This window comes from Carex rostrata, chromosome 10 (assembly GCF_964058835.1).
Source record: "Carex rostrata chromosome 10, lpCarRost1.2, whole genome shotgun sequence".
NCBI classification, from domain to species: Eukaryota; Viridiplantae; Streptophyta; class Magnoliopsida; order Poales; family Cyperaceae; genus Carex; species Carex rostrata.
Window position 1 is genome coordinate 4,230,653 of NC_135927.1, and position 15,613 is coordinate 4,246,265.

The following is a 15,613-nucleotide window of genomic DNA, read 5'->3' on the forward strand; positions in this document are numbered from 1 at the left end:
TATTAAACGAAACGTAATAACAGAATATTTCTATCTGAATCATGGCCGTACGATCAGAATCCAGCCAATCCGGTTTGAGGTGTCTGCTTCAATAATCGTGCGGATTCTGATTAGACAGTCCAGATCCAAACAGAAATATTCTGTTACCTTTGGTGAATCGAATTAGGTAATAACACTGGTTCTGAATTCAATCGCTCTCCCTCTGGTGAACCAAATGCAGTGTTTGTCTGCTGGCTATCTCCTCCTTGCGAGGCCTCTGACAAGAAGGACCCACTTCAGACAGAGAATAGAGATGAGGGATCGGAGCAAGAACCGGAAGCCGACGCAGAGAGGCCGCTACCTCAGCTCAGAAGCAATCCAGGCCGTTCAATCCCTCAAGCGCTCTAAATCTGCACTGTTGCTTCAGGGGGACCCACCTGGCAGTGAAACCGCTGGAGCAAGGGAAAAGGTGCAGAGGCTGATAAAGAAGGATATGGTTGCTGCCATGCGAGAACTCCTCTCTCAAGACGAAGCCCTCCTCGCTCTCTTTGTACTTCCATTTTTTACTATTTTTTACTATTTTATTGAAAAGTTAAAATCTTTTAGTTGTACCCAGCCAGATATTGTGTGGTGGTGCGTATCTACTGTTACTGGTACGTACCAGTATATTGCCTACCCTGCTAGGTATTTTTTGTCAGTACATATGTACTGTTCCTGGTACGTACCAGTATATTGCATACCCTGCTAGGTATTGTTTGTCAGTACATATCTACTGTTCCTGGTACGTACCAGTATATTGCATACCCAGCTAGTTATTGTATGTTAGTACATATCTACTGTTACTGGTATGTCTTAATATCTGCAATTGAACACAAAAATGAAATATTTGTGGTTATTATTGTTCAATTTAGCATCAGTTTCAAACATAATTATCATTCTTCATTCATACATCTGTCAAAGAATTTCCCTATACAAACTAACATGATTTTTGCTGCTCTTGTTTATTACATTAGGTATTCGAAGAAATTCGCAAGGAACACTGGTACAGGCCGCAATTATTGATGTACCTCGACATAATATCTGTTCTGGCGAAATTAAATTTGCAAGAGGAGCTTGAACAAATATGCTCTTATTTGAAAAGGGAATATTATCTCGAGGCTGATACCGAAAGATTCAATCTCCTAATAGGAGTTCTAATGGAATCCGGTTTTGTAAATTTGGCAGTGGATTGCTATCGGCTGATGAAGTTGTGGGAACACGAGCCGGATCGAGATACATACAGAATCTTGATACATGGGCTTGAATCCAGGGGTAATTTGGACATTTCACATTCTATAAGAGTTCATGCCAAGAAACAATTTGGTGCATCGTTAGATTTTCTTGAGAAAAAAGAGGACACGGCCCAAGCTTCTCCTGCGTAATTTTTTTTATTCATTTTTTTCCCAGATGGATGAAAATGTATAAAAGCAATTAGGAGAGGATTTGTTTGGTTTATATTTATTTATATCTTTAATATTATAAGTTTTAGTTGAGCATTTTGAATCTCATGGTTTAAAGAATCAGCCAATTTCGAGTCAACTCTATTGAGTTTGATCGGAATCTGCCATAAATGAACCAATTTATTGCTGATTTTCGCAGTTGGTCGAGTTATATATTAAAAACCGGTAAAATCAAGGTTGAATTGATAAAATTGGTTCTTTTTTGTAGCGATTTTGACCAATTTATCACAGTTTTGAATGATTTTGACGATATTATAGTCAGATTTACATCATTTTGAAAAAAAAAAAAATAATCCTAAATTAGCCACATTAGCCATTTTCAAAAGGATTTTTGGTTTAAACTGGTACAAAATGTCAAAGCCCAGTACAGGCAACAAAAGGTAAGCTGGGACCAGACAGTCTGTACCAGTATAGACACCAAGTAAGCATTAGAAATTGCTGCAAGATTGAATTCAAACAAGTTAGAAAACACATCATTGCATTTCAAATTGAAATGTTCCAGGAAAGAATTTTTGCCACAAACTAGCAAAAAGACAGAAAAATGAGAGCAACTGGGACCATGATATGCTTGCATTATATAAGATGTAGGAAAAGCTATCGAATCATTCGGTTCCTGCTTTCATTACATGCGAAAACAAAGAGAAAAGATATGCATCGCACATAACTCAGAAATTAATAACAATAAATCAATAGTAAAGCAAGAACTGGAAAAAAGAAAAAAAAAAAAAACTCCTTTCCCATTATAGAATCATTATGGGCATACAGGGGTATGAGAATTCTCTATAAGAATATTCCATTGCGTGTTTGGATCGTCAGTTGCAAACTTGGTCCAAGTCGGAGTACCATTCTCATATCTACTATGCGTGATGCGGTGAAAGGTTTTCATATCCTTATTCTTATTTATGTCATCAGGATCAATATCAACAGCGAAGACATCTCCGTAAGGCCTCACAGAGTGCAAAAAAAGAGGTAACGAAATTGGGTCAGCAGACACTGCAGCTAGATCTGCAGTTACAGCAATGCTCTTCCCATCCGGACTAAAGACCGGATGGTTCACATGCCCCGCAAGATTATACCCACTTTTAATCACTCTTACTACCACAGTTGGATCATTAGCATTCACTAGAAAAATTGAAAAGTATCCTGGATCGAGACCATTGTCAGAATACGGTGCATCTTTAGGCTTATTGCGGGTTGACGAGAATACTATCCAGTCACTGTTCGGAGACCATTGGCAATGTGTGTCAGTCCAAGGCCCATTTGTTAGTCTTGTTATCGTGCCAGTACCATACTCCCCAACTTTTGCATCCTCCATTATATACAAATTCTTGTGCTTGTCATTTGTCCAATCTCTTGTGGATCGAAAAACAAGTCTTTTTCCTATAACAATTATCAACCGTATGATACAAATATTAGATACTATATATAGAGACTAAGGCCTCAAATTAGTCTATCAGAAACAAACTTGAGTGTTCAGGAGACGACGTGCTAAATTTATTTATTTTCAGAATTAATTAGGAAACATGTTACTTACCGTCTGAATCTGTGGATGGGAAGGCATTATTGAAATTTCCCTTTGTGAGCTGTCTACGTTGCCCAGGAGCACTGGATACATTGGGGATGGCACATATTTCCATCGGTTCATCAGATTTGAAAGGTTTTCCTAAGCATACATACAACATATCCTTTTTGGGATTTTGGTTCCAAATTGGTGCGGATATGTTTTCCTGTGGGTTTGCCTACAAAAAATTTAAAGCCATCATCAAGCCAAATGCCATAACAGCACCTAAAAGTTCTTCTGATCAGTATGTATTGGCAAAAATCTGGCTTTTGATGTCCTCCTTTTATTTTGTTTTGATTTTCTTTCCATTTTTAGACTTGCAAGTTGCAACTTCATTCTTACTCTTCCTTCAACTATTTCCTATGTGCATGACTGATGCTGTTTATGCTTCCTCTGTGCAGGGTTTCAGGTTTGTACCTTAGTTTTCTGTGGATACTTAAATTTCTACAATATATGTTCATTTTAAATGAGAAATACACAGGGCATGTGGATTAATGGCTAAGGAAAAGTTGGTTGACGTCGATTTCCTATATCAGTTTTGGATTGTTGGTTTTCAATATTGCATTAGTTACAAAAGAATATTTTCAGCATTATTAACAGTGAGCAAATACTCAGTATCCATCAATATTCATACATGACACAGTTAGTTTCATCAATTGATTGTTTCATCCATGCATGCTCTCACTGGACTCTACTCGCTTCTCCTCTCACCATTGATTTCACAAAATCAGGTTAACGTTGTCTGTCTAAAGCACGAATCAATTGGGTACTTGGTTTACTATTGAGGTTTACACCACGCCAAAGCAAAGGTGACTCCCTTTCGGCTTGGCGTGGCTCACCAGATGCTATCTAAAGATAAGAATAGGTATAAGCAATCACCATTAAATATTGGCACAGTTTGCTGTTTTCGTCTTTGTAAATCTGCGAATTTAGTTTTTAAATGTTTCCTAGTCTTGCTGATATATATACAATTCGGGGAAGCAATCATTTAAGTTGTTTCATTCTTTCTTCTTTTATTTTAACATGCAAGGTTATTCGTTGGCTGATCGTTTTATGTATATTTCCTACATAGTTAAAATGCAAATATACATAAGAAACAGCAATCAAGGAAGAGGTTCATATTTATATTTCTGTGCGAGGATGAGGAATCATGTAGATTTTTGTTCCAAATTAGAGGAAGGAAGTGAAGTATGTATTGCAGATCGATGCAATGTGGTGATACACAAAAGCAGAAGGATAGCAGTAGAAGGATAGCAACAGTAGCAGAAACATAGGAATAATTGCAGCAATTAATTTTTTTTTATATTACCTCACAAGAAGGAATTATTTGATAATTATTATTTTGGCAATTTTAATATTCGATTTTAATAAAAATTAGAAATTGAATTTAAATTCATAAATATGTTATTGAACATATATAAAAATAGTCTAACAATATACATCGTTTAATACAATTGAAGTGTTCTTTGAAGATCTATGGAAAGAACAATAATATTCAGCATGTTGAAATTACAAATCAATTGATGTACAGTAAAACATGAATCAAATCTCATCAGATTTTCAAGACCGGAAATGTTAATAATATAGATCATGCTTATGATAATAGATATCAAACTTAAGCGTTATCTTTTATGATTATCAAGGTTGTTAACATGTTAAAGTAAAGAATTGTCAAATTATACCCTTATTTTATGACTACTTTTAGTTTCACAACTACACCTTCAAGTCTTCAAATCATTTTCGACTAGAACTTCAACCTAAGTCTTTATGATTGAAGAAATCTCTCCGGATTAGAATTAATTCTACTGGCTTACCATTGACAATAATCATCTTTACCATCGTTGATAAAACAGATTCTTGTATGAACATGACACGTGCTGACTTGCTGTGTGCAGATGTGTTTAGTCCTTTTTCTAAATCCAGAGAAAGGTCATTACAAATACAGAAAAAAAATGTAATTTTTTAAGGAAAATAGCCCAAAATAAGAGCTTATAATTAAAAGACAGTTATTATTATGACACAGAATTTTTTAACTTGAATATATATCTTACAACTTTCGAGTTATTGTGTGTCGACATTTTTATGTGCAAATAAAATATTTCACTGGATAAGGACCATTTAGCTAACATTAAAATATTATATGCTGCGGGCTCGGTCACAATAAACAAAAACAATCATGCATCCAAGTTGTAATGGATTTACTTTAGATGCCATTAATTAATGAAAGCATAATGCCATGTGAAGGACCCCACTCTGCTGTTATCCAAATGAGATAACAGGACCCTGTTGTTTCAAATCTAACTGTTGGATTTTTTTCATGCACGAATCTCAATAAAGTTAGATAGTAATATTTGGAATAACAATATCCTGTTATCCCAATTAAATAACAGCAGAGTCGGATCCGTGAAAGAATTGGTTGATTTGATAAATCATAAAAATTAAAACAGTTCAAGATATTTATTATTGGGAGGCATAATACACGGATCTAAATACAATTATATTTCATTCACTATCATATGGCATCATTGATTACCGAATATCATCTAACTGCCTGATATAAATAAAGCAGCTACCTGTTCAATGAATATATTGCTTTCTGACACTTGATTACCAAACAATCAAAAAGAGAACAATTGTTAGAATGGAAGAGGATAGAGGTTGCATTGCCTTTTTTGCAACCTATCGACCACCGGTGCCTCTCGACATATTCTCCAGTCCAGTTGAACCATCATCAGAGAAAGATGAGCTTAAATTGACTGATGGCGAGTCATACAACTACAACTGCCAAGTCATACCACCGGAAGCTCTTAAGATGATTATCAAATGTCCGAAATTGGCTTCTGTAGCCACAGAAGCTGACGTCAAGTCAGGTCGTCTTACCGGCTTCATTTTTGTTTCTGAAAGAGACAACAACCTCGAAACACTTCACATTGGTCTCTGCCTCGATAACAAACCACATAAACCAGCCTTCAGTTTGGCCGAAATCTATGGCACTAATTCATTCAATGGTGTTCGCCTGGAAGATAGTGGCTGCATTGGAGGCGGTTATCAGATGAACGGTTGCCCAATTGATCATTTCCTCATCTATGTATCAACTAAGGAGCCGGTAAAAGTTCATCGGTCCCCCTGGAATGTTGTATATAAAACCAATCTTAGAACAGGAGAAACTGAGCGCCTCACTCCACCAGGTTCTTTTCTCATCCTTCTATATATTTATCTATTAACTTTTACTCATGTTTGTACATATATTAGTATATATAATTTACTAGCAAAATAAATGAGATTTCATCTTCACTTCATATGCATATATATGTCAACAGGGAAATTTGATTTAAGTCCCTCCGTGTCACCATCTGGAAAGAAGGTAGCAGTAGCTTCATTTGAAGGAAAGGGTTGGGATGGTGAGATTGAGGATCTACAGACTGACATTTATGTGATGAATGTAGACAGCTCAGATTTGGGGTTGGATCGCAAGAGAGTTATAGTAAATGGTGGCTGGCCAACATGGGGAAGTGAGAACATCTTATTTTTCCATAGAAAGGAATATTATGCTACCGATTCCAAAAAACCAACAGCTTGGCGTGTGTTTCAATTCAACATGAGCACCGGTGATATCATCCCTGTGACTCCCGAAGATATTGATGCAGTAACTCCTGCAGCCATCAATGAAACCAAAGTGGCAGTGGCAACTATGCGTTTGAAATCAGCGTTCACAGATAAACGTACAGAAGATATGTATCGGCATATTGAGATCTTTGATACAACTGACCGAAAAAATCCAAAACCAATCACTAGAAAAAACAATCCTAAAGCTGACCATTTCAATCCATTTATCATAGATGCGGGAAAGCGCATAGGTTATCATCGTTGCCGCGTTGGTTCTAGCTTGGTACTATACTGATGCACGAACCTTTTTGAAAATCCTTTGTTTTTTTCTCCATGTATATATAATTGAAATTAAGACTTTTAATCTTCTATCTGTGCAGATCAATGGTCTTGTCGCAAAAGATTTCGACAAGGTCCACTCTCCACATAAAGATGTAGGATTGTTTAGGGTATCTGGTGCATTTCCAACATTTTCAAAAGATGGCGAAAAGCTCGCATTCGTCGATAATGAGTTCAGGAACGTGTGGGTAGCGGACAGCAAAGGCTTGCGTATTGCCTTAGAGGTGCATATATATAAAGTCTCATCATATCTATTCATAAGAAAAAAATAAGTTCAGGTTTTCTTTAGCTCATGATGGTTTTAATTTGTTGGTGTAGAGTAAAGGCGAAGACAACTTTTTCGCACCAGTTTGGAACCAAAATGACCGCCTGGATACATTGTATGTATGCAGGGGAAAAGCTTTCACAAAAAACAAACAATTGGATATTATTGCAATACCCAATGCGTCTAGTGGTCGGAAGCAATGTCGAGATCTCACAAAGGGATTCAATAATGCCTTCCCATCCTCAGATCCACAAGGTATGCAATTAATTGGCTTTCCAAGTAACTCTAAAACATGTGCTGTGCTTCTTATCCATTTCAGTTTAATTGTCAAAGCATTTCGCATACCTTGTTACAATTATCGGTAGAAAACATTTACAGTATAAATATTTCTCACCATAATCAATTTTATATGTTTTCAATTATTATTATCTTTTTTAAGCTATGTTTTTATAGAGAGACAAGATCCAACATTCGGAGATGTCAATTTTTTCTTTTCTCATAAATCCAAATGCTTCCTAATTACTTCTTGATCTATCTATCAATCTAATTGGTTATTTTGCTGGATTAGCAAAAATGCAGCCGGCAATCATTTTATATAGTTTGTAATGAAATGTATGATCGGTCTAATAATTATTATAGGAAAAAGGCTAGTTTTTCGATCCACAAGAGAAGGGGGAGTTGAATTACACAAGAATCTATTTATAATGGAGAATGCAAAAGTTGGAGAGTATGGTGGGGGCACGATAAAAAGACTAACAAATGGGCCTTGGACTGACACACATTGCCAATGGTCGCCAAACGGAGACTGGATAGTGTTCTCGTCAACCCGTGATAAGCCTAAAGGTGAAGGTATACCGCAATTTGACAATGGTCTCGACCCAGGTTACTTTGCAGTTTATCTAGTGAATGCGAACAATCCAGATGTGGTGGTAAGAGTGATAAGGAGCGGAGATGATATTGCTGGGCATGTGAACCATCCGGTCTTCAGTCCGGATGGAAAAAGCATTGTTGTAACTTCAGATCTCGCTGCTGTGTCAGCGGAACCAATTTCATTACCTCTCTTAGGGCACTCTGTAAGGTCTTACGGAGACATATTTACGGTTGATATCGACCCAAAAGACATAAACAAAAATAAGGATGTGTCTGAGTTCCATCGCATTACGCATAGTAGATACGAGAATTCAACTCCTAGTTGGACCAAATTCTCGACTAAGGATCCAAATGCAAAATGGAACGGCCGGCTCTTAAAGGGGCCTAATTATGTACCAGGATGCCCATATATATATGCTGATGGAGGAGAAGGTTGGCACATGACTGGTCTGCTTTGCATTGAAAAAACATGCTGTTGATTGCTCTTGTGCTCCTCATTATACATGCATCATTGTTTACTCATCTATTCTTATTTTTCCAATGTTCCAAAAAATATAGCACCATGGCTACATGACGAGAATATTTTGTTTCCTTGCTTTTGTTTGTTTCTGAATTGCTCTTGGAATGTATTTTTTTGTAGTCTTTCGTATTATTATTAGTGTTTTTTATAAATACTACTTTTCACATATTTATTTGGATTGTTAGCTCTTATAGTTATATGCCTGTTCTTTCTCTGTGTGAAGGCCCATTACGGAAGGCCCATTATAAAAAATGTTTCTACATTTTCAAAGAGTTAGGCTGGGGTGCTATGGATAGCATAGTGGCCTCTATGCTACGGCTCAATATTCGAGTTTTCAAAATCCAAACGGTCGATCCGAACCGTTCATCTTATTCTCCATATTAATATCTGCTTGGAGACCAAATTTTACATTTTTCTGAATTTTTTTACTATTTATTAAGTATTTTACAAAATTGTTGATCCAACGGTGGCTGCACAAAACAGTAAAACCGTTGGATTAGCGATTTTCAAAGTGGCTTAATAAATAGTAAAAAAATTCAGAAAATTATAAAATTTGGTCTCCAAGCAGATATTAATATGGAGAATAAGATGAACGGTTCGGATCGACCGTTTGGATTTTGAAAACTCAAATATTGAGCCGTAGCATAGAGGCCACTATGCTATCCATAGCACCCCAGCCTAACTCATTTTCAAATTACAAGTCATGTTTAACTATGTTTTCTACATTTTCAAATTACAAGGCATATGTATGTTGAATGTTTTGTTGTGTTGAATGTTAAATAACATATCTTATTTACTGTATGTTACAAATTCAATATTTTCTTGAATTGCGGATATTTAATATTGTATGTTTAATAGTTAGCAATTAACAAATATAAATGCTAGCTAATAATAAAAAATAAAAAAAATAGAAATCATACACGGTCATCAACAACAAACAGTGTAGAAAGAGTAACTCACACGGTCTGTATTAACCAGCCAGTATATATTGTTTACAAAAACCATACACATATCTTTTGTAGAAACTATGTATATAACACTAGTTATTATACATGGTTACTATGATCGCCTATAAATCACCATATTCAGCATTTTTTTTAAGATATGACATGGTTCTCTTGTACTAACCGTGTATGCTAGTACAATGGAGACACGGTTTGCAAACCATTTACAATGTAGCGCCCTTTTCATACATGAGACGCACAGACACAGACGCGGAATTGTGTGTCATTAGCTTTTCGGATCTTGCTCAGTTGCATCTTCTGTAGTAGTGTAAAGAAAGAAAACATTCTCATGCTCAATAATCTAATTGTTGCTATCAAAATAAGGCTCCTTTTTTGATATATTGTCAAAATAGAGATGGTTCGATTCTAAACTTTGCTTTACTTTAGGTAAAATGAATCCACGATGAGATAGGGATACTTTCGGCAACTTATCAACAACGGGTAATTAAAAATAGAAAAGAATTAATTAATTTATAGATACAATAATAAATACAGTAGGTAAACTTAGCACAAATCTAAGCAGCAGACGAAAGATACGTATCTATCACTCATGGGCACCATAGAATTTGAGCATTATATTCCCAAAGGTTGGTAGCAACACTTCACAATAAGATTCGAACGTGAAGGATCGGGTCATACTTATTCAAACTAAATATGCACAAAATTAAAAACGATCAGTACGCATATTCGTTTAAAACACACAAAAAAAAATTGAATAAAGTTGAGGGTCGATCTGTACCCTAGCCATCCAATTTCAAACGTGCGATTTTTCACAGAGAGGCTATTGCTTTGTCACTATACCAAAGACTGCTTCTTACAAAAATAAAACATAAGAAAGTACATAACCGAATCCAAAATGAATTGTTCCGAAACAATCCGAATCCAATACCTATACGAACACAATCTGACCTGCTTGATTTACTAGGTCGAGCAACAGGTATCATTTCTGGTACAATACAGAGACCGTGCTCAAACTGGGCCTACTATCAATAGATCAAATTGAGGCAAGGCTCAAACACCAGCAGAAATTGAAACACACAGAGAAAGTGCACATTGTTTGTCATTAGTTATTGCATTTTTTAAGTTGTGGGCCTGAAGGCCCAAAAAGAAAATTACACTATGAATTTGTAACACTGGAAAGCAAACCCTTGCCATTTTCAGCTGGTCTGGATCCAATTCAAAATTTGAATCAAACTCGTCCTGGCCTGCTTTCCTCAGCCGTTGCATCTAATATCCTTCAAACGAAATTGTAAGTTCTGGTAGTAAGTCTATTCTGGATTCGCTTGGGGAACTGATTTGTATTAATTTTAAGCATTTAATTAATCATCACTTAATTAGAACCATGTTCTATATATAAGTTGTGCTAAAGAAAAAAAGGTGCTCTAACTTAGAAAGAAAGAGAATGTTGGAGCAGTCGCGAATGCCATAGTCATACACTATGGCGTCCGTTTATTTCTTTTCTTTTCTTTTTCTTTTTGCTGCTTCTTTCGGGTAATTATAAAAGCGTTCATCCGTAATTTATGGTGCCTTCCCTATTATTAATGTCAGCTTTTCATATTCCAATCTGATATTTATTATTTTTTATTCTTATTAATACAAATTTCGACAATAATTCCAGTTGTCATAGCTAAACAACTCTCACCAAGTTGCATTTGCTTTAAGATGACAAACAAAATACAGGTTAGTGTGTTTGTATCCATATTTATTAAAAAAATTGTCAGTACATAACTATATTTTGCTGTGATTTTTTTATTACGGAAAATGTACCTTTTATTTTTGCACATCTCTCTTTGGATATATTCAATATATACATGTGATAAATCAGAAGAAAAGTATTATTTGTAATCACTATATTAAATATCAGTTTCTACAACTTAAATTCTAGTTAAAGTTTTAAGTTGTTTGAAATTTTACTTTTACGTAATATTTTTTATATAAATTTGTTTTTTTTAGTGTTGCAATTTTTTAATTATCTATTAAATTTTAATTTTATATCGTAAATTATGATTTATAATAATTAATCAATTTTTAAAAATTCAGGTTCTGACAGAAATGTGAAATTTCTTGGATAACTACAAAGTTTTCTTCCAGTTTTGTTATTCAACGCATTGGGATCTAGGATTGGTGAATCCGCATCGTCTGCATCAACTCAAAAGAGCATCTTTTCAGTTAACGCATCTCGGCCGTCCGATGTTAAACGGAGCTAATCCGATCACAGTTTATAATTCGGGGTCCTTTAATATTAGTGTGAATCTAGTCCGCACGGATCATAAAGTCTATCGGACGGTCTAGATGCATTAACTGAAAAGATTTTTTTTTTGAGTTAATGCAGAGGATACAAATTCAGGATTCGCTGGGCTGGGGACATTGCATGTGATGCGTTGGAGAGAGCGATTAATTTATTTATTTTCTCAACGCTCTTGTTAGTTGTGGTTGCCATGTTGTACTACTACCTCTTCTGTCAATGGGAAAGCTACAGAGTAACAAAGGGGAAGGTGTTAGAGAGCGAAGGAGAGAGAAAGAGACATATACGTATTAATTTCTTTGTGATAAAGAAATATACATATATACACATGGATTTCAAATTCAGTTCCTTCATCACAAATAGCATAGCTGTTTTCAATTTTTCTAACTTCTCTCCTTCCATAAGGTCGAACCCTGATCGACTCTTTTGAAGGAGAGAAGTTAGCAAAATTGAAAACAGGTATGCTATTTTTTAAGAAGAAATTTAGTAGGGAAAAGTGTCTATCATGGTAGGAAAAATCGGCCGATACCGATCCGATACGGCCGATTTGGATCGGAATCGGCCACCGGCGATCCGATTTTGGACCGATTTCCTCGGTTTCCAATTTTTTAACGACAAAACCAGTTTAAACCGGTCAAATCAAGTGATTTTTCAGAGATTGTTGACATCTATAGCCGATTCTCACCTATTCTCATTATTGGGAGCGATTTTTCAGAATACGGAAGGCATTTGATTGTGCGACGGCCACAGCTCGCGAAGGAAAGGGGCGAAAATTGAAAGGGTCGATTGGGAATTGGGAGAGATGAAGCTGCGGTAAGATCTGCGCCATTAATTTTTATTCGATCAGCGCATATTTTTGATCCACTGGCTTAGATCGGGACCGAGCCGATTTATACCCGAGTTTCTCGCTAGAGTGATTTTTACGTCAAAAATCGGTTGAACTGGATTGACTCGGCCGAGTTAACCAATTTTTGGTCCGAGTTAGACCGATTTGTCAATTCTGAGCCGAGGTTTGTCCGATTCTGTGAGATGGGTTTGAGTATTGTACGGGAAAAACGTGGAATCATAAAGAAAGAAGACGGATCTGATATGTGGGACCATGATTTTTGTAATTTAATTAAATGGGCCTAATTTATTGGGCTGTTTTCTTTTGATATTCCCTTACCGTTGTTAAACACACTACGACAAACTTACATATGTTATTTTCTCTAAGTGGGCCAGCCAATCCTTATTTAATATTTATTTTAAGTTTTTAGGTTCAATATTAGCCCTTATATGGTTACTTATTTATATTTTAATCTAAAGTTTGGGATTAGCTTTTCATTCAATAGTAATTTAAAAACACTAGTTTAGTTTTGAATATTTGTATGATATTATATTAATAGGTTATTTGATTGATATTTTTATCTACACATAATTTTAAACAAATTAAATTTTGACCAATTTGTTTAATATTTTTTAGTAAAAACAATTTTTTGTAAAAAAATTTGAGTTGCCGATTCGATTCAGCAGATTCTGACTGATTTATTTGATTTCGATTCCGATTTTTAGAGCCATATAATCAATGGACAATACCGCTGGTTCTGTAACTATATCTTTTTTTTTTGAAGAAAAATATGGGTCTAGCCCGTATTTTCATTGATAAATTGTCTGTTACAAGAAATTTGTAACGCATAATATGAAAAACAAGGAAGCTCAAGACAGTTGAGCTTAAAAAGGAAAACATAAAACATATAGAAAAAGAAATACAGAAGAAACATTAAAAGGAAAAGTGAAATAGAAAGAAATATTTATTTATGCTAAGGTGTTGTTGTTATCCTGTGTGATCTTGCTTCAAAAAATTGCATCTGCCAAAGCACTTCGCTCTTGAGTTCGTCAATGCCTTTACTTCCTTCGGTGAATGTTCGATTGCACCTCTCGCGCCATAAGATGAAGAATGTCATTAATAAGGCCGATCTCTGCCCTACTGTCGCTCTTATCTTTGTTAAGATCTTCATTTTTGACGAGGTAACATTCACCATTGCCATTTTTTCGGGTATTGTCCTTGCCATTTCTTCGTATAGAGCTCTTGAGAAAGGGCAATAATTGAACAAATGCCTTGCAGTTTCTTGATTTGCCTTACATAAAGTGCATCTGTTGACTAATTGGAACCCTTTCTTTTTGAGATTATCAACTGTTAACAATTTGTTTCTTATCAAAAGCCATCCAAATACCTTCATTCGCGGTGGTATAAGTAATTTCCAGATTCTGTGAATTGATGTTTGTATTCGTGGCCCATCCTTCAATCTTTGATAGGCGCTTTTAACCGTATACATTCCTGTGTCCGCCCATTGCCATTGAATTCCATCCTCCTCTAGCCGATTTAGAGTCACTTGTGCCAATTTTTGTTGCAAAATTTCTATCTCCTCACATGCCATTTCTGTTAGCCTATGTGTGAACAAATCTTGTATTGTAGTGGTTTCTTTAGCTTCTGCTAGGATGATGTCAGGATCTCCAGCATGTGTGAACAAATTTTGCAGTTCCAATCTTAATATGTCATTGCCCCAATTGTGGTGCCATAGTGAGATTTTCCACCCATTACCCGGTTTGTATTGAAAGGACATGTAGCAGAATTGTAAAAAAGTTTTTGTTTCTTGCGTGAAAAGCGGTACGTCTGGCAATAGTGTGTGTGGCATTATGCGGTGTTGCATGAGTAGTTTCCATAATGTCTTTTCTGGCCTTCCCCATTGCCAAACCCACTTGAGTAGTAGTGCTTGATTGAAGTTTTCTAAATCCATGATTCCGAGCCCTCCATGCTCTTTCGGCATGCACACTATTGTCCAATTGATTAAGCTCATTCTCTTTGATTCTGATGAAGCTCCATGCCATAAAAATGTCCTTCTTATTTTGTCCATCTTGCCAATTACCCACTTAGGCAATTTGAGGCATGTCATGTAATATGTCGGTATTGATGTCAGTACCGAGTTGATTAGCACTATCCTTCCTGCAATGGAAAGATTTTTTGCAGCCCATCCCGCCAGACGTGTACTCATCCTTTGTATCAGAGGTAGAAATGCTGATCTTGGCAATTTTTTGTTGGATAATGGAAGACCGAGGTATGTGAAAGGAAAGCTACCTAGTTTGCACCCAAGTATGTTTGCCAAATCTTGTTGTTCTTCCCGTGTTCCTTGAGAGATTAGCAATTCGGACTTTGCCAGGTTAACAGATAACCCTGATACCTTTCGGAATACCATGAGCATGATCTGTACTGCCTGTAATTGCTGAGTTTCCGGTTTCACAAAAAATAGCGCATCATCAGCATAGAGTAAACATGGTGTCATATCTTGGAAGGGCATCCGCAATGCTTGTATGTCTGTGAGTTTCTGTGCATATCGAGCTAGAAAATAAATTGCAAGAATAAATAAAAGCGGTGAGAGGGGGTCCCCCTGTCTAACCCCACGCTTTAGCTTGATCTTTTTCCCGAGTAGACCATTTATCATGATTTGCGAGGAACCTGTTAAGACTGTTTTTTCTATCCAAGATATCCATTCATTTGGAAATCCCTGATGGTGCATGACCTTCTTGATGAATTCCCAACTTACGGTATCAAATGCTTTCGCAAAATCTACCTTTGAAAATGGCAACTGGAAGCTTAATCCTTTTGGCTCTATCACTAGTGGAAAAACATGAATCAGGATCGGTTATATACACATATCAGTATCGGAATCCAACCGATCCTGATGAAG

General features: G+C 36.0%; 4 protein-coding genes across 4 annotated transcripts in view; 3 read left to right on the top strand and 1 right to left on the bottom strand.

Annotated features, from left to right (window-relative positions):
- LOC144560132 (non-functional NADPH-dependent codeinone reductase 2-like) overlaps positions 1-15,613 on the top strand; it is a 97,128-nt gene that overhangs the window by 13,591 nt on the left and 67,924 nt on the right. The gene's annotated exons all lie outside the window — the stretch shown is intronic.
- LOC144560496 (vacuolar sorting protein 9 domain protein) lies at positions 178-1,514 on the top strand. The gene is made up of 2 exons (XM_078309714.1): positions 178-529; positions 993-1,514. Exons 1-2 carry the CDS (start codon positions 215-217, stop codon positions 1,398-1,400), a joined length of 723 nt encoding a protein of 240 aa, XP_078165840.1. The 5' UTR covers positions 178-214; the 3' UTR covers positions 1,401-1,514.
- Positions 2,218-3,213, bottom strand: LOC144560927 (uncharacterized). The gene is made up of 2 exons (XM_078310142.1): positions 3,013-3,213; positions 2,218-2,858 (listed from the first exon to the last, which is right to left on the bottom strand). The coding sequence occupies exons 1-2, from the start codon at positions 3,158-3,160 to the stop codon at positions 2,230-2,232; spliced, it is 777 nt and encodes a 258-aa protein (XP_078166268.1). The 5' UTR covers positions 3,161-3,213; the 3' UTR covers positions 2,218-2,229.
- LOC144560558 (uncharacterized) lies at positions 5,514-8,900 on the top strand. The gene is made up of 5 exons (XM_078309787.1): positions 5,514-6,227; positions 6,360-6,928; positions 7,026-7,208; positions 7,303-7,504; positions 7,889-8,900. Exons 1-5 carry the CDS (start codon positions 5,681-5,683, stop codon positions 8,596-8,598), a joined length of 2,211 nt encoding a protein of 736 aa, XP_078165913.1. The 5' UTR covers positions 5,514-5,680; the 3' UTR covers positions 8,599-8,900.

What these genes read in the sequence shown, in the direction of transcription:
- LOC144560496 (XM_078309714.1), top strand. Translation starts at nt 215, where the DNA reads ATGCAGTGTTTGTCTGCTGGCTATCTCCTCCTTGCGAGGCCTCTGACA. An exon ending in AAGCCCTCCTCGCTCTCTTT is followed by an intron (nt 530 to 992) that starts GTACTTCCATTT and finishes TTATTACATTAG; the next exon opens with GTATTCGAAGAAATTCGCAA.
- LOC144560927 (XM_078310142.1), bottom strand. Translation starts at nt 3,160, where the DNA reads ATGTTGTATGTATGCTTAGGAAAACCTTTCAAATCTGATGAACCGATG. An exon ending in CCCATCCACAGATTCAGACG is followed by an intron (nt 2,859 to 3,012) that starts GTAAGTAACATG and finishes TAATTGTTATAG; the next exon opens with GAAAAAGACTTGTTTTTCGA.
- LOC144560558 (XM_078309787.1), top strand. Translation starts at nt 5,681, where the DNA reads ATGGAAGAGGATAGAGGTTGCATTGCCTTTTTTGCAACCTATCGACCA. An exon ending in TGAGCGCCTCACTCCACCAG is followed by an intron (nt 6,228 to 6,359) that starts GTTCTTTTCTCA and finishes ATATGTCAACAG; the next exon opens with GGAAATTTGATTTAAGTCCC. An exon ending in GCTTGCGTATTGCCTTAGAG is followed by an intron (nt 7,209 to 7,302) that starts GTGCATATATAT and finishes TTGTTGGTGTAG; the next exon opens with AGTAAAGGCGAAGACAACTT.